The sequence below is a fragment of the Pagrus pagrus genome (assembly GCF_965226575.1).
Source record: "Pagrus pagrus genome assembly, chromosome: 10".
Lineage (NCBI taxonomy): Eukaryota > Metazoa > Chordata > Actinopteri > Spariformes > Sparidae > Pagrus > Pagrus pagrus.
Window position 1 is genome coordinate 26479918 of NC_140194.1, and position 27119 is coordinate 26507036.

The 27119-nt window shown below is 40.5% G+C and overlaps 2 protein-coding genes across 2 annotated transcripts; one reads left to right on the plus strand and one right to left on the minus strand.

Annotated features, from left to right (window-relative positions):
* slc23a4 (solute carrier family 23 member 4) lies at positions 1 to 8597 on the plus strand. Its single transcript, XM_084363497.1, has 12 exons — positions 1 to 89; positions 869 to 1009; positions 1378 to 1535; positions 3444 to 3603; positions 5122 to 5303; positions 5652 to 5772; positions 5878 to 6034; positions 6160 to 6413; positions 6522 to 6686; positions 6792 to 6900; positions 6993 to 7088; positions 8187 to 8597. The coding sequence occupies exons 1-12, from the start codon at positions 42 to 44 to the stop codon at positions 8453 to 8455; spliced, it is 1860 nt and encodes a 619-aa protein (XP_084219623.1). The 5' UTR covers positions 1 to 41; the 3' UTR covers positions 8456 to 8597.
* Positions 8598 to 8770: 173 nt separating this feature from the next.
* On the minus strand, positions 8771 to 14174 carry LOC311263436 (protein FAM180A-like). Its single transcript, XM_084363499.1, has 3 exons — positions 13951 to 14174; positions 10058 to 10155; positions 8771 to 9971 (listed from the first exon to the last, which is right to left on the minus strand). Exons 1-3 carry the CDS (start codon positions 14066 to 14068, stop codon positions 9642 to 9644), a joined length of 546 nt encoding a protein of 181 aa, XP_084219625.1. The 5' UTR covers positions 14069 to 14174; the 3' UTR covers positions 8771 to 9641.
* Between the last annotated feature and the right edge of the window lie 12945 nt (positions 14175 to 27119).

Below are 27119 nucleotides of genomic sequence, written 5' to 3' on the forward strand. Positions count from 1 at the left end.
AGGACCACCACCTGCACCTGAGCCTGTAGGCTGAAGTTGACATGGCTCCAGAGAAGGAAAGTAACGGTCTTGACAACTATGCATTTGCAGTGAGTATGGATTTTACTCCCTCTACTACAAGGATGTGATTTGAAAAGACTGCACACTTGTGAAGCTTTTTCTGATGGCTGTAAAGCTTGAACTATATTATTTTAATTAGTTTGTTTATACGTTTTATTCCAGTGTGTCTACCAGTAAATATCCCAGTGATTTACTTTTAAACTTTGTGAAGGTGAGCAGACTACTGTATATAAGTATTAGTTATTAACTAATCTCTCCTCTAATTGTAGTGGAAACTAGATTTTATTGTCAGTTAATAATTGATACCAGATAGATAAGCTAGTAAAGTAGTCGTAGTCATGGATACATATGAATGTACTTGTTTACATTCTTGCTCTTCCATGCCTAAAATCACATTATTGAAAAGGTACAGGGAACGCCGTCTAGTCAGAGACACAAGAAGAAACTGCTTTTTTGAATGATGTAAAAAAATATATAGAAAGACATTATGCATACTTGTATTTCAAATCTATGATTGATTATGGAAACAATTCTTGCTTCAAACCTATTGAAAATTAGACTGTGGCTTTTTGTTTTGATTGAGAAAATTGATTTCTGAAGCAAATCATTTATTTTTATGGCTGATAAAAGTCACAAGCTAATCACATCCGCTCCCTAGGAAAATACAAGTTTATGGACTGGTTGAATGGGAGTTCAAACGTGTTGAAGCATTCTGTTGTTATTTAAATAAATGACTGCTGCAGTGTGCCATCATTTCCTCTGTACCTCTAATTGACCTCTGTTTGCCTTTCTGTCCCACTAATTGAAGCTTGAAGGGCGCTTTTGTGATCTACCGGACACAAAACAAGGAGAGGAAATGGACACGTCCACGGAGGGGGACTGCAATAAGCTAGCATACTGTGTGACAGATGTTCCTCCCTGGTACCTGTGCATCCTTCTAGGCATCCAGGTACGTCAGTAGAGTGGTTTTAAGGTCATGTTGACAATTAGTCCCCATTCATTTCCTGATTAAGAGCCTGTGTTGTTTATGATGTTATGTAACAATGCAAACACGACCGCAGGGCTGCATGAGAGCTTCTGTTTGATGCTTCCTTCACAGTTGGTTAGACTTGGTTTTATGTTCGCAGGCCTGATGTGAAATTTGCTTCAGATACAGTTGAGATGGTAAACTTTATGGGTAATGCACTCATACAGTAATGTTCAGTGTCCCACACACATGCAGAGATCAGTTTATGTTTGGTATAATGCTTTAGTCTCTCAGGCAGAATATTACCCTGCAGCACATAACATCCCCTTTTTTTCTCTTTGCTCTCTCAGCACTGTCTGACCGCATTTGGAGGCATCATCGCCATCCCCCTAATCCTGTCTCAGGGGTTGTGTCTGCAGCACGACGGCCTCACACAAAGCCACCTCATCAGCACCATCTTCTTCGTCTCTGGTATTTGCACTCTGCTGCAAGTTACCTTCGGCATTAGGTGAGCAAGTAAAGAAGAAGTAGTTAATGAGCAGGCAGATAGGATGCTGGGGGATTAAATGTTTACTTTTGTTAGGAATGGTTAAAGACAATAGATGTCTGTTTCCAAACATTAATTTACTAAGTAAGATAAGAAGATAAGATAAGAGTGTGGAGCAGGTTCATTAAAGTGGAATTCACCATGCGGCTGCTTCTTAAACAGGTAGAACAAAACATCTCTCAGAAGTCCTTCTTAACCTTGTTGAACTGTGAGGCTGCCAAAGTTAGTGCAGCCTGAACCACAAAAACACAATGGAGTGTTCCAGTGTGTGGGTACAGCAGGCACAGCTTCTAGTCGAGTGATTAGCAGAGGGGAAGTAGAGCTTTTACATAAAGATGCTTTCAAATGTTCAGGCAGACTTATCACAATATAATAGGAATCTTCTGTTATAAAAATATGATATTTATCCTGTTATAACATGAAACCAACATGAAACAAGATTTTATTTATTGTTTATTAATTTATTTATTATTATAACATAAAATGTTTCATCTTATACCATCATAATTTATCCTGTTATAACAATATACTATTCATCTTGTTATGATGTGATAATGTGAAACATTTCATGTTATAATGTGATAAAATGTAAAAAAAAATCTTTATAACATGAACCATTTTACATAATAACAAGATTGTATTTCATAAAAATATGAAAATATCAAGTTATAAAGTGAAAACATCTTGTAACAACAATAAACCTCACGCTCTGATGTGATACTGATCTGTTGACTCTTCTTCGACATGGCAACAGTACACTGCTGTACATGTACTGATTAATACAGTATAATATGACACAATATGATGCGGTACAATCTGACAACATACATTCTGTTATGATATGATACAATACAATCCAAATACATGTAATTCAGCATGAACACAAAACAATAGGATCTGGTACAACATGATACAATTTGATGTTGTGAAATAAATTTTCTTCTCGATAAAAAAGCCAAATAAACCAAATAAAGAAGTCAACACCAGCAGCTCTTCTCTCAGTGTTACTCAATGTGTAGCATCACTTGTGTGCAGTGGCATGAACACCGAACACTTGAAATGATGTCACGGCTGATTATTGTTTATCAGAACTACAGACTTAAACCGTGTTTTGCTGCTCTGAACTTGTGCTGTGCTTGCGCAGGCTCAGCCAGGCCGAATATTTGTGTCACAGCAGGATTAGTGAAGGAATTTCCGTCTTATTACTTTTGGAATCTAGTTCTTGCTAAATCCACATTCTCCTGGCTTAGCACCACTGACGCTTTCTTGTCTCTCTCCAAATACCTGGAGGTCAGCTGTGAGGAAAACAATGGGTTCGTTCAATGTTTCAGAGAAGCCAAAAGAAAAATAATGCAATTTTTTTGTTGACCCCCTTAGGATGAAAACATTATAAACTCCCATCAAAAGATATTTGCTAAAATGTGTCTTTGCTATTTCCTTGAGTTTTCCATGTTTTCCACAAATATACTTGTCATATGACTATTCTGACTCACTGTGAGAGACGGAAACACAAATTTGAAGTCTGTAACAATCTGATGTGAATTGCTGACAGTCAAGTGAGCAGCATAATGAGGATTATTGCATAGCAGATGACTTTAACTCAGTTAAACTCTAGTACAGCAACCGGCCTAATAAGAGAGTCACTCTCTCCACCTTCACATGATTTAAATCAACCATTCAGTCACATGTGAGTGAACCAAGCAGTGGCTGTAGATACAGAGACACTCTTGACGTCAAGCAAACGTAATCTTTTCATGTCTTTTGTTATACGCTCCAAACTGGATGTCTACAGGAGCAGAACATCTGACATGATGATATCTGAGGATGTCTGGTGCCCTTCTCTTAATTGCCTTACCTCTTTATTTCCAGACTGCCCATTCTCCAAGGTGGTACGTTCACATTATTGGCACCTTCCATGGCAATGCTGTCCATGCCAGAGTGGACGTGTCCTGCTTGGACCCAAAATGCCACCCTAGTCAACACCTCCTCCCCAGAATACATAGAAGTGTGGCAGAGCCGAATGAGAGCAGTGAGTAAACCTTCTGATGTTTCTAATCCCAACTGAACTTTAGTTAACAGTTGACAAAAGACTATTTTCTTCACATGTATATTTCTGAAGAATTGGTAAAGGCAACAGAACTAAAATAACACCAAATATAGGACATACATTTATCAGGCAGCTAGAAACATGGCTGCTAATGCTGCTCTGTTTGCTAACATGTCAACTATAAGGCCATAGCATGGCTATCGATATCATTGTGAATGTTGCTCAGCTTGTTGTAAAGTTATGCCCCTAAATTGACAAAAATTCACTATTTTTAGGAAAAACACGAAGCTCTGCTCGACGACAAAACAACAGGTGCTCTGTGTGGACGGCCAAGTCCACAAGAAGTCTGTCTCTGACTCACTGAGTGATGAAATTAAACTATTAGTTGGTTGAGAGTTGGAGTTTCCCCAACTGGCCACTGCTCTTTCAAAATGAGTAGGTGTAAACAGCCCAAATGGACTGTAAATTTAATGTATTTATATAGAGTTTTTCCCACTCAAAGTGCTTTACAACACAAGTTAGCATTCACACACACAGATTCATACACTGGTGGCAGAGGCTCCCATGTGAGCTGCCACTTGCTCATGAGGAGCGTTAACCATTCACACTCACACAGATGGAAGAGCCACCGGGAGCAATTTGGTTCTCAGTATCTTGCCCAAGGGTACTTCCACATGTAGACTGCAGGGGCTGGGAATCAAACAAATGACCCTCCAATTGGTGGATGACCTCTCTACCTGTTTTTTTAGTTGTGTATCGAAGCTAGCACAACACTTGCAGCTCGTGTGGTGATCCGGCCACAGCCAGATGTGATATACTGGTAGACTGGGTTTGAGTTTTTACACGCACTGGAAGTAGGTCAACCACTCTACGTGACAGTGTTGGTTTTTAGGACCGTCCCACGGGCAAGGACGAGTGTGTCAAATTAGTATTTGTGTATCAGCCCTGGTGCTTGGGCAGGGACAGATGCTCATTGTTTAACAGAACCTTCAGCTGCACAGAAGTAGCCATTGTCCAATTGCTGTGTTATGTATTGGGTGTATTAGGTGTGCATGTTTCATGCTAGTTTGAACATATTCTGCTCCGTGTTAAAACATCAATGCAGAGCCACAGCTGTTTTGATTGTTTGTTGTTCAGGTTCAGTAGTGAGTGGCTAGCTGTGTGGGAATAGGACAGATGGATCTCAAAAAAACTTATTTGTAATGGATAGTTGTGGTTGACAGTAACAGTCTGAACTCACGAGACATTGACTTTTCTGTATCAGAGGAGATTTTTTGAGACCTCAATACAACTTATCAGTGTATTTAAGCAGCACAAATGGTATCACTGTAGAATGAACAGCCATCTCAACCAATGTGTAAATTGTATATGGTAACAAAAATGAGATGACAATGATATATTATGTTTTGAAGATTATAACTTATGTTAATTTCTGGTAAATACCTTTGTAACAGGAGTGATGCCACGTCTTGACTGTAAATTCCTTGTGTCTCTCCTCAGCTGCAGGGATCCATCATGGTGGGCTCACTCTTGCAGGTGTTCGTTGGTTTCTCTGGCCTCATTGGTCTCTTCATGCGCTTCATTGGACCTCTCACCATCGCTCCCACCATCTCTCTCATCGGACTGTCCCTGTTTGACTCAGCTGGTACCAGTGCTGGGAACCACTGGGGCTTGGCTGCCATGTGGGTAAAATTCCCCAGTGTCATTTTAAAGTTTGGGATCAGCAGCACAAGATATCGACTAAATGGAAAACTCTGTAAAAATGAGTTCATGCAAGTTTAATGCACTTTTGCCAAACAATTTATCTTATAGGTGATGTTAAATCTGCTTGATCCCCTGTCGAGAGTACAGCCAAGGTTTTCTAAATTTAATAATAGACTTGAAATCTGTGTAAAGCCTTAATCTCTCTGCAGGGCAGGAAAGCCTATTAAAAGTTTGCTCTACTTAGCACAAATAAGTGCAGTGCTACTTATATTTTACACTGTGAATGTAACAATGTGAATTATTCTCCTTGTCCCTGTCCCACACAGAACCACAGCACTGATCACCCTGTTCTCTCAGTACCTCCGTCACATACCTGTGCCATTTCCTTCGTACAGCAAGGATAAAAAACTGCACATCTCTCGTGTCTACGTCTTCCAGATTCTCCCTGTATGTATCAAACTGTTGAGATATATAAAAATAAATCATGCATTTTGTCTTCACATCAGTTGACAAGACATAAGAGGTGATTTTTTCTTTGGTACATATCCTCAGGTGCTGCTTGGAATCACTATTTCTTGGCTAATCTGCTACATCTTGACAATCTACAATGTACTTCCTACTGATCCACACCGGTACGGTTACATGGCACGCACTGATCTAAAGGGAGATGTTATGAGCCGAGCTCCCTGGTTCACTTTTCCATACCCGGGTAAGAAGCTGCCAAACTATCATTTGAAGTGACTCTTTTTAAAAAATAAGAATAAAAAAAAAAGGTCTTGCAAGCCTTATGTTCTGTGTCATTCTATGTTTCCTTATGCCTGAATCCAAACTTAGGTCAGTGGGGGATGCCGACTGTGAGCCTGGCAGGGGTGGTTGGCATCTTGGCTGGTGTGATTTCCTCCATGATAGAGTCTGTTGGGGACTACCACGCTTGTGCCAGGCTGTCCGGGGCTCCACCTCCCCCTAAACATGCTATAAACAGAGGGATTGGCATTGAGGGACTGGGCTGTCTGCTGGCTGGAGCCTGGGGTACAGGAAACGGTACCACCTCATACAGCGAGAATGTTGGAGCGCTTGGTATTACGAAGGTAAGATGAGCCGCTGTTATTCAATCTGATGGATTTGTGATAATTAAAACCGCTTTTTTTCTTTAAGGGTATATTGAAGCTGTACTAATACAAGTTTTCTTTTCAAAGGTTGGCAGTCGCATGGTGATAATAGCCAGTGGAGTCTTGATGGTTGTCATGGGTGTGTTTGGTAAAGTGGGCGCTATATTCACCACTATCCCGACTCCCGTGATCGGAGGCATGTTCATGGTTATGTTTGGCGTCATCTCTGCAGCAGGAGTATCTAATCTGCAGGTACACTCAGCATTTCAGCAATAACATTTATACTGTGACATAAATATTGCATAAAAACAGGACTAACACTTTCTCCAATGTTGTTTTTTCTCCTCACATTTTCAGTACGCAGACATGAATTCATCTCGAAACATCTTCGTGTTTGGCTTCTCCATGTTCTCTGGCCTGGTCATTCCTAATTGGATAATGAAGCACCCTGAGGCTATTGCTACAGGTGCATGAATAAAATCACACCATATAATCTTAATTACAAAAAGCATCATTCTAATTTTTAAGATTGAACTCATTTCATTATGTTGTGTTCAGGTGTGGTTGAACTCGACCAGGTGCTGCTGGTCCTCCTGACAACCAGTATGTTTGTTGGAGGTTTCTTTGGCTTCATACTGGACAACACAATCCCAGGTATTATCTTCCATTAAATTATATATTTAGTTGATTTAGTCTACTTTATTAGTAATGCTATATTACCTGAGAATGAGCCCTTTGTATCTACAGAGGGAGTGGGTCCTCTTCAACTGAGTTTGCCATGTTGCACCACCATGTTTCTACGTTAGCTCAGAATGTTCAAAGCAAACACTGGCACTGGAGAGGGCCTTCTGCATTTTTCATGTTTTAAGCAGCCACCCTATGGGAGGGTGAGACAGGGGCTATTCAGTTGCAGTCTGCACACACACTGCTAGATGCCATGAAATCTTAAACTCTCATCTTTAAGTAATTTAAATCTGTATACTTTATTATACTATCATCCTATTAACAGTGAAATCACATTGTAAAAATATGCAACTTGTAGTCTCAGCAGAAGTGTCAAGTAAAGATTCAATTTAGGTCAAAATACTCGACACAATAAACCTTATTTCATAATCATTTGGCTTAGGTTAGATTAAGAAAAAGGGTCACAACAGGGACACAGTGGCTGTTAAAATGGGGTCAAGGGTTACTATATTTCAGTCAGACAAGTGAGTTTGGTGTCCCAGTTCTGACCTCATCAGCCCCCGTGGATATGTTTACATAGAAATATTCGGCACTGATGAGCAGATATCTTGAAGCCTCTTGCTTGAGCCTGCAGGAGGATGCTGGGGTGGTGGTGGTGGGACTAAATGAAAAGGCTATCTTGATATACGTGGCCTGAGAGCAACAGGTTTTTCTGGCTTTTGTAAGTCTGGGCCTGAAGACACTGTTAGCAACTTATAGCATCTTATACTGTGGCAACTTCCTTCTTTTAATCCTCCTTCACTGTTCAATAGGAGACAATCCAGGTAGAAAAAGAGAAACTCAATTCCAAAACAGTTTAGAAATCACACTTATTTTTGAGGAGAGGCAGTTGTACTTTACATGTAGTAGAACAGGAAGACTTTCTAAGAATAATTGTTCCTGGAACATAATGCAGCGTTCCCAAGCTTTTTGAGAAAACAAGTCCAGTCAGAAAATAACGTGAAGACAGTCAGCACCTTCAGTAGACCATGCTACTATGATTTAACACATCTAACTCGTGTCCAACAGGATCAAAGCATGAACGAGGCATCCTGGCCTGGAACAAGGCTCACGAGGACGACTCCAGCAACACCCTGGAGAGCGGAGAAGTCTACAACCTTCCCTTCGGCATCACCTCTTACTTGTCTTCTTCCTCCTGGCTCCGGTACATACCTTTCTGCCCTCCTGGTGTGCCCACTTCACTGGATGGATCTGGAACAGATACTAATGCCTTGGAGCCCAAGCAGCCGCTGGGACATCCAGAGCCTTCGCAGATCATTATCGGAGTCTCGCTGTGAGTGGTGCACTCACGTCAACATGCCAGTTTGAGGATTTTCCAAAAACGAAACCATCAGAGGCAGCTCAGTTTGGACCTCTTTCTCTTGTACTGTAACAACATGGTGCAAAGTATTTCACATGAACTTTTGGAGTGACATTTGCGATTGACATTGTGCATAATATTAATACATGGACTTCCTGTAGGGTTGTAGTTTTATTTGATATTTTGTAATTATTGTTATAAATGATATAAAGCTGACATTGATATATATTATATGTATATATAATCTTGAAGTTTTTTCTGGACAGTAAGCTGAGGTTTTCACAGAGCTTACACTGTTGAATATAAACAACGATTTCTTTGGTTTAAAGCTTTAGACTTTTTTTCTTCGATCTTGTCAGTCAAAACCAGGTGCTCGTGAACAAACACTGAAGAGACAAGTGAATGTAAGTAGATCCATGCTGTTTATTGCCACTTTCAGCATACTAATCCAATGTATAGTTTCATACATATATAAACACAATACCTCATGTTTGAATTAACACTTTTAATAACTGTGTCTTTACAGTCCATGCACCTTAACGATTTGTGGCAACAGTTTCTGACTTCTCTCTTAGGCCTAGTACAGTACTGTATGTACATGGGTATTTTTGGAAACTGGGTTTTTAAAACAAATACCTCTGTCCAAGTGTTTTAGCACCACTTCTGAAAGAATCTCCATCCACACAACACACCTGAAAACACACATCCCATGGCCATTCACATGCACAAGAAAGTGACTGTTTGCCCTGTGGTCGGTTGTTTAGTTACAGAAAATACTACGAACGAGGCACAGAAGTGTGACTGCTCTTCACAGAATTCTTGGATAATTTGTCAGAAAACAAACCGTTTTTGTCTCTCTTTTTCATCATTGTGTTATCACTGTCTGTTTGTGTCTTTCTAAATACGTCAACACAATAAAACATCCATTCCGTCAACATACAAACTCACATACTCCAATCATAACGCATACTCAGAGTTCACATGTGACTTAGCTGAAATAGCTTTGTTTTAAGAAATACCTGTGAACGTGTGGGCAGGGCCTAAGGCTCATTTACAACCTGCCAACATACAGTACAAGACGCAAAACATTTCATCCATGCACATATCAGGACTACCCCCCATGTGTCCAACACGGGGCCGCTGTGTAGCAACACAGTATCTGTTTAATTCGTTCCCGTCAGATCCTGCTTGATGGCTTTGTACAGACTAACAAAAGACTCTTCCCACATGTCTCGTTGGTTTTCAATAGTGGAATTGACCATCCGCTGGGTGGTGTACACCAACGTCAACAGGGTGCGCTCAAAATCGTCCTGTTGCAGGTGACCGTTGTGATCTGAAAGGTCAGAGATGAGCCGATATATGTCTGTTAGCTCCCTGGGAATGACCTCCTCACAGATGACTTTCAGGTTTCTCGTCTTGCGGAGGGAAGCCAGCTCGGCATCTCGCACTGAAAATGCTCCACTGGCCTCAAAGTGTACGCCAGCCAGCAGGATCTAGTAGATGAAATGAAGGAAAAGAAATGCTCATTATTGAGGTTTATTTGCTGGTTTTGCACTTCAAACAGATAGATTTGTCTCACCTCAAATAATAGGTGAACATCATCAAAGGAGTCCTGGAAGGTGGGGTTCACCGCGGTTGCAGATTCCCTTTTTATTCTGCTTGCAGCTGGAAATAGGGCTTGTGGGTAAAGAGAGACAGAAAGTGAGAATTAGGGAGGTAGAAAAGCCAGGACAGATTCCTGAGCAAACCTTTGCTTTCATAATTTCGTCACATTTTTGTCTTGTGATTTACTGCTGGGGAACCAAAGGCAAAGCAAAAAACAAACCCTAAACTCCACCGTGAAATATAGGCTTCAGTGGGGCGCTGACTTTTGGCACATGTGAGGCCGAGGCTCACCGGGCTCACACCACGTTATACTGCAGTTAGTCTACGATATGCACACTGTGCATTCGAAACGCTGACCTCTCTGACCTTACAGATGACTTCTATCTGCAGGCGATGAGACGTGACCTCGAACTTCAAAAGCAGCAGAAGAATCAAAGGCGGAGCAGCACACGGATTACACAACAGGATCCAGATGACTTCGACATGAAGTGTACTGGCTTAGCATTTCTGCCTCTTCACAGCATTCCTCAGACGCATGATTCAGTGCAGGCTGTTAACCACGACAAATCTTGTGTGGCCAAAGAAAACTCACAGGCAAGAAAAACCTTCCCCCTGATTTGACGATGAGGAAGTATAACCATACTGTAATGCACTTGCATAGACAGCCCATGAATACCGTGCAGTCACATTACATAAAGGCATGCTATGCAGGATTTGTCAGTTGCTGTTTGTAAACAAACAGCTCAGAGCTGCAGTAAGTAATTCTGGATAAAGACAGTTGATTGCTGAGTTCAATGTATCCTCGCTCTGGGTTGCATCAATATTTGACGACCTGGGAATGAGACTCAACAATCGACTATCTTTGTCCAGTATTGTAAACACTAAGAAACATCCTGAACACAGCAAAATACTAAGAAAAAAAAAAAAAAACAGGCAGTGAGCAGGGGCTCTGCACTGCCTCACGCTTATAGTGGATCTAGAGTGATGATTGAAAGGGATTCTTTTTGTCGGGTCTATTTTTTAGACTCTGGGACATATCTTGTCGTGTTTGTGGTGACTAAAAAAGGTATAATAGGCCAAAATTAGTGTTTTCTGTGCCTAAACTTAACCAGATCAATAACACAGTGTTGTCAGAAGACAAAATTAAAAAAGAACGGCAAAGAAATCTAAAGTTTCAAGATATGTGTGCAGAAACATGATTGCCAACATTTATTCTGCAGATTGGGTTGAATTACAAGAACCATTATGAGGCTGGACAGTTGCGCTTTGAGCTAAATGCTCCAAATGGTAATGCTATGATGAAGTTTAAGTAGAAAGAAGAAACTTTCTGCTGGTGGCGCTAAAGGAAAAGTCGGGGGATCCACCATCATGGCTGTGAGGGGACAAACAGGAAAGAAATTCAGACTGCTGTTTTCACTTACTGTCCAGTGTCTGTAACATTTTTTTTTTTATGAAAGCATGTTAAGTCTGAAGCTCAGACAGTTAAATTTCATTTGGTATAAAGCAGTGGTGGAAAGTATCTAAGTACATCTACTCAAATAAAGTACCATATTTAAGTACAAGTTGAGGTACTTACTTTATTTCAGTATTTCCATTTTCTGTCAATATTTACTTCTACTGTACGGTTATTCAGAGGCAGACAAATATTGTAATTTGTATATTAAGGATGTTTTGACAGTCCATTTTACTTATGTACTATTATTATAAAATAATAACTATAATATAATAACTTGCGTAACTTTTGTAAAGTATTTCTACACTGTGGCATTGCTACTTGTATTTAAGGTGCAGTATGTGAGAAGTTTGGTTGAAAAACTTCACTAAAATGACAGAATGTGTGACTTTATAACAGTTTTAACATTAAGACGTCTACGTATTATATTGTAAACCATGCTTAGCATGCTAACCAGCTGGTCACCTCATTCTAAGGCTCCTGTGCTAGCAGCGTTACCGCCAACACTTAGCTGGATCTCTGAGCTCCCAGTCCGGACCGCTAACTGAGCTAACATAGCTAACTTACGGCAGCTGCAGTTGGCAGCAGTCGTTGGTCACTCTGGTGATATGCTGCCCCCCTATGTGTGAGTATGAACTCAACAGGTGGCCAGTTCTTACACAATGCACCTTTAAAGAAAAGATCTGAGTACTTCCTTTCAGTATTGGTATATGGGATAAATTCTAGGTTACCACTCCCTGACCTTAACTGACTGTTTATGTAGTGTAGATGAAAAGAAAAAACAGATGGAAGAAAAAAACTGAAGAGGAAATCGTGCAGACATAAATCCAGACAGATAGCTACCCTGTCACGCAGAATTGGAGACAGTGGTAGAGTTCGTGACTGAACTGGACTGTGCTGTTTGATGTCATCCATTTAATCTGCAGCAGCACAATCCAAACCATTAAACCTGTACAGTTTTGTCTGGAGTCCAGTCTGGAGTAAAGATGTTGTGACCAGAGAGAGAAACAAAATCAAGAAATCCATTAGATGTCTGAGCCAGAGTCAACGACCCAGCTGCCAACTCTTTCCGTCTCGCCACTGACTTGGTGTCAGAAGTAACAAGCTCAACAAGATGATGATATTTTAATAGACTCTGCAGGATCAGATCATCTACACGAGTCAGTTGTAATGTTTAGATAATGATCGCCATTAATCTATGTTCAATAAGGCCAATAAGGCCTGGCACTATAGAGAAAGATTACTTTTACTCTTTAGGGGTCCTCCAAATTACCACGATTAAATAAATCTATGTTCTAGTGAAACATACTGATGAAATACACTGAGTGCTTATTTTGGAGCAATTTGGACATACCTAAAATTACCCACATCAGTAAAACTGCACAGAACAGTTCATATGTTTACCAGCTGAACTCTGTATCAAAGGGATAACAGAGAACAAATATGTGCTTTTGATGACTCTCAGTGCTTTATTAGTGCTGCTTGTGCTTCCTGTCAATGTAGAAGTGTCCCCAGCCAGAACCAGAAAACATCAAACATCTGAGTTATTTCACTGCCATGTTATCCCTGGATTTTAATTTCAATTCATGTCTCCGTGAACGATAGAACCAATAACATTTGATCAAATCATCAAAAGATCCCAACTGATGAGACGAAAGAGATTCATGACAGGAGCAGGGCTGGATATCTCAGCGGTATGCTTTTCATTCACTTGAGGAATATGAGTTTCCTCTGTCAGATTGTCTTTAGATCCCCCTGCTCCTCCTTTTGTATTAGAAACAGGTGCGGATGACATCTGAACTCAGTAGTGAGATGATAATAAAAGCATGCTGAGAATATAAAGTGCTTCAACTTAAAAACACAGTATTCAACTGACAAATGAGTGAGACGGCACTTATTTTGCATTTTTTGCATTGTACCGTACTGGATTCTGCTCTATTAAATTTACTGTAGGTGAAAAACAAAACAATGGGCTGCTGTAGACGGATCATTTCCCACGCATGTAGGAGGACTGCAGAGATAAAAATATTCCTGTGTCCAATAAACACAATGAGGTCATTCCTATTACAAAGCTATGCTTGTACAAGATTTTGTTAATTTGTTTTGAGTAAAAGTCAATCTGTTTTCATGATTCAATATTATGTTACACTAAACCAAAGTACACTCAGTCTGCAGCCAGGACTGATTCAATCACTGTCCTCCCCTGCACAAAAACATCATTAACACCGTATAAATAATTGACTTAATGTTCTGTTGTGTGAAATTCTCCTGTAGCCAACACAAGCAACATTCACACTGCTGCAAAGTACTGTTTTCTCTGTGTAGAACCATGTAGAGAAAACTTGTGTCTACGTACACAAACTGAAATGTTTGCTGACCTGCATTCAAATATCACACTTCAGCTCGAGTCTTACCTTTAGCCTGATGCTGCGTAACACCTGTTTTGATGCAGCAGTAGAAAAGACCAACAATGACCATCCTCCAGGGCAGCATGGTGGCCTGATCACTCTCAGTGTTGGCTGCTTGTATCATCTGCCACTGTGTCTCTGCCCATCAGTACCCAGGATGCTCTTCTGCTGCATTTCCTTCCTTCTCTTTACCCTGCATCTGCAGCCTCGCACAACACCAGACTGTGCACTTTCTGCATCACTTATGTTCTCCCACCCCATCTGTCCTCGGGACTGTGTTTTCTCCCCCCCTCCCATCCACATCTGATCTCTCTCTCTCCCTCTCTCCCTCCCTCTTCTGACTGTGCACCTCGTCTCTTTAAATGCTTTCAGCTGCTTGTCACCAGGTTTATAGACGGTCTTAAAAAAAATCCTTTTCTCATCACTTACAGGGATATGTTATATGTTAAAGACACTTCTTTGTCTTTGATGGTCAGCATCCTTTTCATCTCTAGCAGCAATTTAAAATCCACTGTTGTGCTAATGCAACTCGACAGTGAAACAAGTCCAACCCAGCCGCCAGGATAAATGTTTCAGTTGTTGTGGCAACGCTATGGTTAAGGTTTACGGCTAGGTTAGGCGCAAAAAACACTTGGTTAGGGTAATGAACAGATCAAATTTTGGCAGCCAGTTTAGCAGCAGCTGGAAAATGTCTCAATCGGTGCTAAAATTACCCAGTTTTGTCAGTTGAAGCAGGAAGCAAACTGGTCTCGAACATTGTTTCTCCAGCCCAGTCACCAGAATAAAACGTGAGCACATTTCTACAAAGCACTAGCATGTTCGCATTTTCAAATCGCATGTTTATGACCTAACTTCCATATCCAAGGCAGTGCTGGAGATACAGACAGCAAGCCACGCCAGTGACTGCAGTTCGAGGATGCATTTCAACATTTAGGATATTTTTAAGGGGACTTCTGCGCAGTTTCCAGCCCTGTTTGTTGTGATAAAACCAGGATGTTTTTGACCAGATGTTGGAACATCTCTAGCCGCATTTGTGGCGACCAAAACAGGTATTTTAAGCCAAAACATGATCTTTTCCCAACCCTAACCACAGGTTTTTTTGTGCCTGAACCTAACCAGATCACAAACAGTATTGTCACATTATGAAATTCTAGATAATTAAACCTAAAGAAACAATGAAAGAAATCCAAAGTTTCAACATATCCATGTTTTGCAGAAACGTCTGGCAGCCCTCGCACCTGTCTATCTTACCGCCACCACACCATCCTCCTTATCCTGATGAGAAATGTATGATACATACAGTAGTAATGTTGATGTGATATAAAACTCCAACATTTTAATCTGGCGACTCTGCTGTCGTCATACTTTTAGATTGAAATGATGGTATGGTTAAGACATTATCTCTTTTTCTTTCAAACAATCTTGTTTATCTTGGCTTCGCTCTGTGGGTTGCAGAACTGATCGGGTGAGTGACCATGTTTATAGTCCTTCTGGAGCTATGTTTGTGTACAAGTTAATTCTGTTTTTGCCAACTGCATGCTCCCTCAGCGGGCCGAAGCGTACGTGACGGTGCCAGAATGACCGCCGGCGACTAGCTGGGTTTTGTGGTTCACAGGAGGACAAATGTGGAAAGTTCACACTCCGTGAACATGAAACTCAGCTAAGTGATTATTTCCAATTATACAATGCACGCACCCCACGCTCTGGAACGTAACATAATGCAGAAACCACAAAGAAAGACTTTGTTCACTGCTTGGCACAGTCCACCTTCTCCACAAGCCTAAGGAACACTTACCAGAAGTGCAACCATATAAAATTATTTTTATTTGTTTTAGAGCTATTTTAGCATTCATTTAGGATGCACAGCACTGCCAACATGCGAGCACAGCACACAGTTTTCTAGAGGTCATTTCCATACATGTGGCCCTCAGACGCCCAGATGTGTTTCTGTGGAAGTCAGAATAGGACAAAGCTGCGACTCAGGCTCAGATGTGGCAGTCGTGCTGCTGCAGAGGAATGCAGACGCAGACTGAGCTGAAACTGGCAGGAGAGCTGTGGCCTCTGCAAAACCTCCAAGAACTACAGCTCAAAAACTTGAACAAACACATTATTCTTTCAATGGGCAAATTAAATGAAAATGTTATTCTAGGCCGTACCCCAAATAATTTCCTTTCACAAATTGGTGTACTTATTGAGTGACTCATACGTGGATAGAGCCTGGGGTGAGTATTAGGTTTGCATTGTGATTATATTAAATAAGAGGATGATCATAATGGGTAATTACAATCACGAAGGCATAATGCCTTGAACTCCACTTCACTTCACTTGAACTTCTTCCTTAATGAAAGGAAGTTGGCAGTGCTGACGAGAATAAAGATTGACGACAGGAGGACGGGACATGCCTGTGGACTGACAGCAGCTGCTACACAACAGAAAAGTCTCCAGATACTTCAAACTGTTAAATCCTACAGAATTTATCATTTATGAACTCAATTTAGGTATAACTCAATACATAGTAAGCGATTTAGTGTTAAAGGGGAATTCCGCTGTTTTTAAACCTGGGCCTGTATTTATTTGGTGTGTAAATGATTCTTTCTTACCAAAAGTTTTGGGACAGGTCTGGCAGATCTCCTCAGCTGGCAGCTGTTGACACAGCTGTAATGGTTGCAACGTAATCCTTAAGGGGAATCTCAACAGTAACGATTCATCTGTAGAGAGAGCCGTTTTGTCACTAGTTGATATTTCTGAGAAGGACATTAATATTTCATCTTCTCTGTACATATTGTGCATTTTAGTTAACCCCTTATCAGCCCACAGCCGAAATCCTGCATCACTTTTCCCTGGTTTAACATTGACATTGCCCCAAATGGGGCTAAAATGTGACCAGGAAGGATTGATATTCAAATATATATATACAAGTTTCAAACCAAAGGTTAATCATATTTGATACAAAAGGGTTGTCTGTATTTTTGTTTAGGCGTTTACGATCTGCTGAATACAAAAACAAGTGCAATGGTAAGCTTGGCATGACAGAACAGGATGCTTTTATTTCTTTTACTTGGACTATCTCATATTGTCTTTTTGTGTTTTAACATGGTCTGTTCTTGTCTGTTTTAACAAGCTTTAGACTCGGCTTCCTTGTGTTTGGCTCGACTGTTGAGTGTTTATTCTGTAATATTGTCTTCCTCAGTTTCCTGCTTTAGCTTAACTGTCAAAGCACTTTGAAAACTCTATTTTTAAAGGTGCTATATAAATATAGTTTATTATTATTATCATTATTATTATTGTTATTATTATTAAAGTACGCCATTGAACATGATCAATTTAACTTTGCAGTGACATATTAGCCTTCTCCTTCTGAGCGTGTTAACATGCTGATATTGAATGTTATGTCCCTCTTGATCAGGATATTTGACTGACCATGATGACAGTGTGCAAAAAATGAAATACCACTTGAGGGGCAAAACATGTTCCCACCTCAAGAAAGACAAAGTCCTACATTTTACATACATTACTACACAACTACTACATACTACAGAATTAAGTTATTTGAGCAGGAATTTTATTTTTTTCCCAATTTATTATTATTTTTTATTCAAATCCAAATTTAAACAGTTGTTTTGAAAATTATGGGAGAAACCGGAGCACATATAGCTTGAAGTTACTTCGGAAAGACACAGTATGGGGAGCAATTCTGATTGGCCAGATGTCGACTTTTTGTTTGACATCTTTATGAAGGTCCTCCTTCTGCCTGGTGTTATCTCTCACCTGAGTAGCTATCTTTGCGCTGCTGAGAGTTACATCATCGCTGTACTTTCTCAGCCGCTCTAGCTCTCTGGTTGTTTCTTTCCCCCTGTTGATGTACATTTCTTTCAGGGTTTTCTGCTTTTTCAGCTGTCCTTTTGTCGTTTCCAGCTCTTGAAGAAGTCTCTGCCGAGACATGTCGCTGGGCTGCTCGCTGTAGAAATCCATTTCCTTCGGCTGGTATAATCTGTCTCAGAAAAATGCTGTTGTCTCCGTTGAACAGATCAGACGTCTTCCTCTTGAAGCTTTTCTCTTGTTTTCACGGCTGGTCCAGTGGTTGAAGAAGATTCGGACTGAAGAAATGTTGAAGACCTTATGTAGACTGCTGTAGGTTCTATCTGGCTTTGATGCTTTTGTCCTCCTAAACACCAAAGAGACACTAAGGAAACTTGGCAACATGTTTTCATTTACAAGTTACAGCTTGAAATGACTTTGTTTGTTGCATATATGTGATGTCATACTGCAATATATCAAATATCAATATATCAAAGGTAAAGGCATTCCCATCAGCCTCAGCTGTAATATTGAGCCAATGTTAGCATTCAAACACACTAAAGTCTGATGTTGTCTCCTTATCGTTATTAGCGTCCTTTATTGATTTTATTCTTTATTTATTATTATTCATTTCTATTTTTGCATTACTTTTATTTCTCTCTTTCTTTTTCTGTGATTTTGCCTGTTTTATCACTTTATCACTATTCCTTTTTTTAAGAATATATTTATTGGTTTTCTGTGTTACATTTGGATTTTTTTTGTGTTATTTTGGGATGGTTGTTCTGTGCTTATGCGTTTCAGAGGTGCTGTGGAGTCGGTGGGCGTGGCTTTCTGGGGGCCTGAGCTATGGCTGATCACACACACCTGCAGCGGGTTGAGGTAATCAGCGGCAGGTTAAAAGCCCTGGCCTCCTCTACTCACGCTGCCAGATTATTTTGTCAACCAGATGTGGTACATGGCCTCTGCGCTGTGACTTAAACAAAAAGCTCTATCTATTTAGACAATAAACCAGTCAAATTTGATAATATATGATATGTTTGTAGTATACTTTGAGTACTTCCACTTTGCCACTTTCTACATCACCTCTACCACAATACAGAGTGAAATGTATCCTTTTTTAAAAACAGCTGTTCTCGCTATTTACTTTACAGAATAACATGAAACATACAAAATGTTTGATCAGCTCATAATATGATATAGAGATTAAACCAAGTGGCCACTAAAAATGCAAAAGAAAATGGAAACAATGCAAACGGCCCTCTTCAGAGCCACTGTTTGGTTTGTCCATTCTGGGCTACCGTACAAATCATGCCACACAACATGGTGGACTTAGTGGAAGAGGCCCTGCTCCCTCTGTGGATATAGAGGGATTATTCTAAGTTAATGGAGAACCAATAACTCTTATTTTCAGGTGATTTTACCCAAATGAAAACATAAATCTTACACACTGGACCTTTTTAATGCAAATATAAATAAATAAATGAACAGATAACTCAATTAATTACAGTATTTTTGACATTTAAACACAGGAATGCGCTTGTGTGTGTGTGATTTTGGACAGGGCACAGATCTTTCTCATGGCAGGCACTCTGAAGCGTCACACGCAGTTGTAACTAATAATGTTATTCATGGCTGCAATCCATTTGCAGTGCCAGTGTCGGGGCCACAGCATTGAGCATGCTGGCCTTACTTACATGGCCAAGTGGACTTAAATGGAACAGGGCCATCATTAATGTTATTAGTAACACCTGTGCTCTTCCTGCCACGACAAGTCCAAATGTCTGCTTCCGCCAATTTTACACACACATCCTATACAACATGTGAAAACTGTTGCATAATATCTATCTGGAAAAAAACACTCTGATAACGAGAGTTAGAGACTCTGCACGTAGCCTATACTAGAAAGCCTATGTTACAAACAGGGTGTGGAGCTTACAAGGAGTGGCTGTTTATCAGGCAGGATGGGTCTAAACGCTGCTAATCAAAAATGTCCAACCTCTGACACCACTTGAATTCTTACTTGTAAATTTGTCTGATGTTACACAACAGTGGCATCCCCCATGAGAGGAGGTAGGTGTATTTGTAGACTACAGGATTTGTAATATTGTATCTAATTTGATGTCAGAAATTGAAAATTGCAACTATGAAAGTCCAACTTCCGACGTTGACGTGAACGGAGCATAATGATAGACACGTCTTTATGTCATTGCATCATGGGAAATGTAGGACCAGGGTTTGAGCCAAGCTAGGGACTACAAGTAAGGCTGTCTCCAGCTCTGCTGCTGTATTTTTGCTTTATAAAACATATTTTTACAAGCCTCCCAACTTCATGGAAGTGCAGTATTATACATCTGGAGAACCCCTCAGTATGTAAATGGAGTGAGTCTACATGTAAATGCCAATTTGTCAGATGTTTTCATATCAAAACTGGACTAAAAAGACATAATGCAGCATGAAGAAAAAAAAGGATATGCCTCACCCATTTCAATAAAGCTCCTATAATCTGCAATAGTAACACTTTTCCACTAGATGGCAGTATTAATCTGCATTAACTCTCACCCACTGTGGCATGCCCTCAGAAAAACCCAAATCAAAGATTTTAGTTGTGTCTCCTCCACATCTGAAGCACTAATATGATAATCCTGAAAACCTTTGTGAACATGCACCATAATTTTGTATCACTCTTTGATTTTGGGTCTAAAATTCAACCTTACTCAGGAAAGCAGTGAACTTTTAATACATCTCCAAACACAATACCTTGGTCAGCTGTCATATGTACGGCCTTTATATCAACACATTAGCATTTTCTGTGCCACTGTTTGGAGATACTGTACACAGCATCCACAGACCCTGGGCAGTTGCCACTTCACAGCCTGATACTGCAGACTTCCCAGCTTTTTCACACACCATCTGTCAGCATTATGCCGTTGTATTGTATGCTGCTGTCTTCAGGCCAAACCCAGTTTATGATCCGTTCAGCCACCCTCCTGTTTTTAAAATGATACTAACTTCCCATAATTTCTGACTTCTGGGACACACTCCCTGACCAGATCTTTTGCTGGCGCAATAACGCGTCACACAGTCAGACTGTCAAACCCATTGTCCATCTGTTCCTCATAGACACAGAGTATAAGAGCAGAGCCACGACTGTAATTAGCTGGATGGAGAAGTTCAAAATCCCCACAGACTGCGCTCAGAACGTGACTTTCTGGGACAGTCTGCATCCAAATCACTACCAAAAATAGCATGGTGGGAACAGGGCTCTGGGCTGAACGCAGCTACCATACTTTGACAAATGACCTGTGTTTTTGCGTTTTGGGTTTAGGTTGCAACACGTATCCAGCCCTATCAGGACATCGAAACAGCAACTGCATTGTCTGAGCTGGTATATCTTTCTCTCTTGGGTTTTAAGGAGGCACAAAGGCAGACTGAGCGAGAAAGAAAAAATAGGCTCAACATCTCTTTGTGTGGAAATAAATGACAGATGGCGGAAATCTGTAGAGTATTTATGTATAAACTGTACTTTTCCACAAAAGAAGAGATGTTTTTTTCATTCTATACAAATCTCAAACTGACAATTCTATATTAAAATGATTAAATGCATTTGAAATGTAATTGGCCATATATGTGCCGGTGGCATAAATCAGGTTAAAAAAAAAAAGAGTTTTCATTCTCATGTTTAAAAATAAAACACCAATGTCCAAAATGACTACGACTACGGAAGCCCTAAAGGGCCATGCATTCATACATTTTATTTCCTCCGTTTTCCTGTGATAACGAGTTCATTTCATTTGTTTTCTTGAGATCTTGAGTTATTATCTCGAAACGGGATAACGGGATAATTTTTTCGAGATCTTGATTTAACGAAACTTTGTTTTCCCAAGATAACGATATAATTAATTCAAGATCTCAGGATAATGACTGTGATATGATAGGCCTGAGATTATGGAGATGCCCGGGACCTCGTATCTGGTCAGCTATGTAGTTAACGACAACATCAGGCTCACTTAGATTGCACCGCTGATATAGCTGAAGCCTTGCTTACCTTCTTTTTAGATTACGCACACTACTGTGTATATTATCTGTAATAGCAAGGCATAATGCTATTTCAGCCTGTGTCAGGCCTTGATTGAAAAGATATGTGACGCGGTGATCGATATGCTCCTGCTCCTCTGACATTGCTACACTGAATGATGTTTCCTGCAATGATTTAATATACTACACTATGGTTTTGTTTTCTCAAGATCTCTAATTAATTATATCGTTATTTCGGGAAAACATAGTTTCGTTATCTCGAGATGTCGAGAAAATTATAGTGTTATCTCGGGCAAACGGCAGTTGTTATTTCGAGATAATAACTCGAGATCTCGAAAAAACAAATGAAATTAACTCGTTATCACGGGAAAACGGAGGAAATAAAATGTATGAATGCATGGCCCTTTATATATATTGAGAAAGAATTACTAACACTTAATGAAATTTATTTTTGCATTTGTGTCATGTTCAAATAGGCAAACAATCTCTGCAGACTGGGCCTCTGCAAGCAAAATTTGGGGGGTGTTTCTCATTACTGATCAATGAAATAACGATAAATGAGGTATCGCTGAAATATTTTGTTCATGATCACTGGACAAACTGATGTATTTCTGTGTCTTTTCCTGTATATTTTTGTCAGCAAAGACTCTGAAATGAAATGTTTTTTTGCATTTCACTTCAGCATATGAAAATGATAAAGCAAACTGGGCTTCTGCATTTAAAATGAAATAACTCCCTTGCAATTTAATGTGTTACTCTACATTTTCATCAGAGTGATGTTTTTCTTTACCCTTTTCCAAAACTTTTTGTAAACACTGGACAGAACAAAAAAACATGATAATAATCCATAAGGTCTATTTTGCAGTTTCATTATAACAACAGAAGAATTATGCTTTTAGGGATGATGAATACTTGAGTTTTTGTTTTATTTTTGGCATGACACATGCGTTCTAAAAAAATGTAAATGCAAACCATATTTAATTGTATTCACATTTAAATGTTGTCATATATGGTATCATGCACACATGTTGTAGAATATTAAAATCATATTAACTTAATAAATAACCTCCGTTTGAACAAAGTATTGTCAGTCCTGAACTTCCATACTTCCAAGAACTCATATAAAATGACTTCAAACAGATCCGTGAATACACAGTTTTGCATTATTGCTTGTCATTTCATTCAAAGCTGTTATTCAAAGATTTCAATCTTCAATGCTCGGCCTGCAGACAGAGACACAGACTGCCTCACATTCTGAATCCATCCCGCCTGAATCCCCCTCTTATCTCTGAGGACGACAGATGAGCTGTCTGCTGTGGCGAGGCCTTGAATGTGCCCCTCATCACTCACGTTCACTTCTCGGAGTCTTTGTTTGAGTTTGTGCGTGCACTTTTATTAGAATATACTGTGCCTGTCTGTAAACCCTCAGACAGATCCACAATAGTCATTGACGTAAATCCAAGGTCTTTTGCTCCTTTCCACACATCCCTCTTCCTCCACATCCTCTTCAGCTCTTGGAGCTTTTGTCGCCTCCTCCCATCTGCCTTGACCTTGACAGAGGCAGTCTACTGCCCACTGTCTTCCTTAGACATCAAAACGTAGGCATACAGAACACAGACCATCACGCAAAATTGCACACAAAAACATTATCTTTATGTCAGTACTGCACAGGGAATTCTTCACTTTACAACCAGCTCACTTCAGGCTCTTTGAAGTGAGTTTGGTTCCACCTCCTACTCCTAGTTAAGCTGTAGTAATGGCTCAATAATCTGGGCAAGTGACCGTAGGGCTCTGTTCGAGGCTGCAAAGACTCCTGCAGTTCAAGGCCATTACCTCAGTTATAACTGCGGGTCCTGCTGGGAGCTGGGGAGTGGGTCTGTGTCTCACCCGACTGGCCAAAGTCATTCGTTTACTCATTCTTTGAATCTTTTAGTGGCCATAAAACAAAATATTACAAAGAAAGAGAAGGGAGACGGTGAGCTACAGTCAGTCTGGTGTGTAAACATTGAACTAGTTCTATACATGCAGTCACACAGGCCTAATAAAATGTCAATATGAACTCATTAGATTAAATGATTTGAGGCGTGTGTTCATTTTGCCTCAGTTTATGTCACAGGGTGGTCAATATCCTGATGGACCTAAGTTTCATTGAGCTGACAATTAAGCCTCCTGAATTTCTCTATGAGCTCTTTCACAGGCTGATGGAGATTCTATTAGCCCCCTCCAGCTTTTACTGTCTCTTTCACTCTGTCTTCCTCCCGTAATCCACTTGACCGGAGTCCTCCCTTTCTTTCTTTTCTATTTTCTCCTCCCTTTTTACAAGTGGCAGGGAATAGGGGAAGCGTTGTCTATCAGTCCACCACTTTAGGCCAGACTAAAATATCTCGTCAACTACGGGATGGATTGCCATGAAACTTTAGACAGATAAACACAGTCCCCAGAGGATCAGTGCTGCTGACTTCAGTGAGCTCCAGATTCTTCCTCCACCACGAGGCTAACATTTTTGGTTTTCAGTGAAATGTTTCAGCAACTATCCATAGATTGCTATGCAAGTTGTTTCAAGACGTACCGCCCTCAAAATGTGATAATTTTGGTGAACTCTTGACTTGCCCTGTAGCGATATCATTGGGTCCAAATAGGACCGCAGCCAGGAGTTCAGAAATACAGAGGTCATACTGAGTCCATTCCAAAATCCTGACCTAACATTTGTTTTATAAAATACTTTTGTTTTGTTTATTGTTTTATGAGCCTCTATTAGATCTAACATTTTTGTTTTCAGTGCAAATCAGCAAACGTTGGCATGCTAACAAGCTAAACTAAGATGGTGAACATTATACAGCAGCATGCTAGCATTGTCACTGTGAGCTAGATAGCATGCCACGTGCAACGTTAGCATTTAGTTCCGGAGTAGCTAGTAAGGCTGTACCCTCTAAAGGCCTTTGCGCACCAAGTCCATCTTTTCATCTGAAATTGCCTAAACAAATAAATATGTTTAAATAAATACGACCTCATGTTGTTTCATACATGTTAACAAACTGACTCTGAAACGTTTGCTCGTCATTTTTGTTGGAACAGGTTTGATTTTCTGTGTTTCTTCGCACCTTTCCTAACGTGTGTGGTGTCTCTACTATGGTCTTCTTTTTAATGAGTGGTTCCAGTACAGCTAGCGGCATATAGAACTGGACCAGTGGCATCCTGAAACACACCTGGAAGTGATCAGGAATATTCTGCAGCTCCTTTGTCAGCAGGTGAAACTCCCCTTTTTCAGAATTTGCTGAACCCACTTGACCACAAAGTCACCTGCTTGACACCTTTGTCTTGTATTGTGAATAATAAACCCATTGGACTAGCCGTGTTTCTTTATATCTTTTCCACTGTGTGAGTGTAAAGCACCATCTCTGTTTCTGTGCGACAGGTATAGTCTGACCTCGTGCCGGCAAAGAGAAGCCTTATCTAGTCGATCTGACGGCTTTCAATCTCAGTAACCCATCACATACAGTATAAAAAGGCAGCTCACTCAGACCCCCTCATGTGAATATACAGGTACAAGCAAAAGCCCATGCACAGATGATTTTAAGCCAATAGAATTGGGAAATAGATGTGAAATGATTGTTTTCACAGCTGTGCACTTGGCTGGAGTGAGTGGTATGTATAATATCAGGCAAGCTGAGCTCAAAAGAGGGGTGAAAGGCACTCGGAGTGTGCTGTAACAGTGAACAGGACAGGTTGAGCTGCGGTGTACGGGGGAGAAGAGATGAAGGTTAGTTGTAGGTGATGGATGGTGTTGCCTGCAGCGCTGTCATTGAGTAATTGACCTGAAGTCATCGGAGTTGTTAGTATTGAATCAAGCATCTGTAATGAAATCATAGACCCAGGCAGTGCTAAACGTAGGGATCCGGCTCTAATGCAGGAAGAGTGATGAGGTTACTGCTGCACTCATGTTTCATGTCCCCGTGTGTGGGTATCCTGGTCCAGAGGCAGCAATATTCTGTAATCTTTATCTCTCTTTTTTTAAATTAAAAAGCATGTAGACAGTTTTATGGCATGAAATGATGCAGTCTTTGGATATGGATCTTTGTCCTCCAGAACATCCAGCCTCTCCTCTCCTCTCCTCTCCTCTCCTCTCCTCTCAGGCATTATGGCAGAAATATCGACACTGCCGGATCCAGGTGGTGGGGTGCAGGGGTGCCCCGTAGGTCACACTTCCAGTTGACAAAATATGGTGAAGTGCCCACTCTTCACTATAAATGTACTGTATCACAACTTTCTGCGCTGGTGCCCCCCCGACATGCACATGGTACCCTTCTCATTTTTTTCGCCCCTGCCCCTCAAAAATCTCGAGTCCGCCAGTGAATATTGATGACTTTTTAAGTTACAACATATCCAACATGTGCACACACGGCTAACTTAATCATCCAAACTTACAAGTGATAAGTTTAACAGTAAATATAAGTCTTGCATCTGCAGTGTTTTTTGATCCTCTATCCTCTACACAACACTGTATCAGAGAAACAAAATCTGCAGCGCCACCACAGCTTTTGTCAATGTACATGACTAATGATGAAAATGCTGCACTTGGATGACCACGCCGGCCTCTTGGCGGGACGCATTGTTTTACTGGAATCAGTTTTGTGCAGTCTCATGGATAGTTCCTCCTTCACATGCAATAGAGTTTCTATCAAAACAACCTCTCTGTCTACGGGAATGATGCGTGGGTGGCTCACCCCTTCTGTGGTCCGACCGCCAACTGTGTCACGCACTTACGGGAGAGCTTGGTTCAGACTGTGCGCAGGTATTTACAGTAGTTTGTTGTGGTACTTACTGAAAATGTGAGCCGCTAAATTTTATTGCCTGGGGGAGCAAATTGCTGCACACTCAGCCGTGAAGGCTACTTTTCTCACGCTTAACGATTCTCATTTGTGGTACATTGTACATATTTACAAGAACTCATACAAGCGACATAAAACAAACAATGTAATATACCAATAACAGAATATATTGATTTAGGAGGGCGGTATCACTGTATTGTAAACAATAACAGAAGGATGCTGTGGACCACAAGTATCACTGTGTGCCAAAGACAAATGCTCAGTAATGTGACTAATGGTTTGTCATAGGTAGAAACAGGGATATGAGCAATACACTGATCGTAAGAACAGGATCTCAGACCTTGGCTTACATCATCTCCACTGTCTCAGAGTGCTGGCAGGAGACAGCTCAGTGATGACTCAGTGGGAAAGAAATGTATCATATAAAAGAGCAATATAAATATTTAGTTTAGCCGTCACACTGATTTGAGAAGCGAAGATTTACAGTGCGCCTCATTCAGCTGTCTGATACAG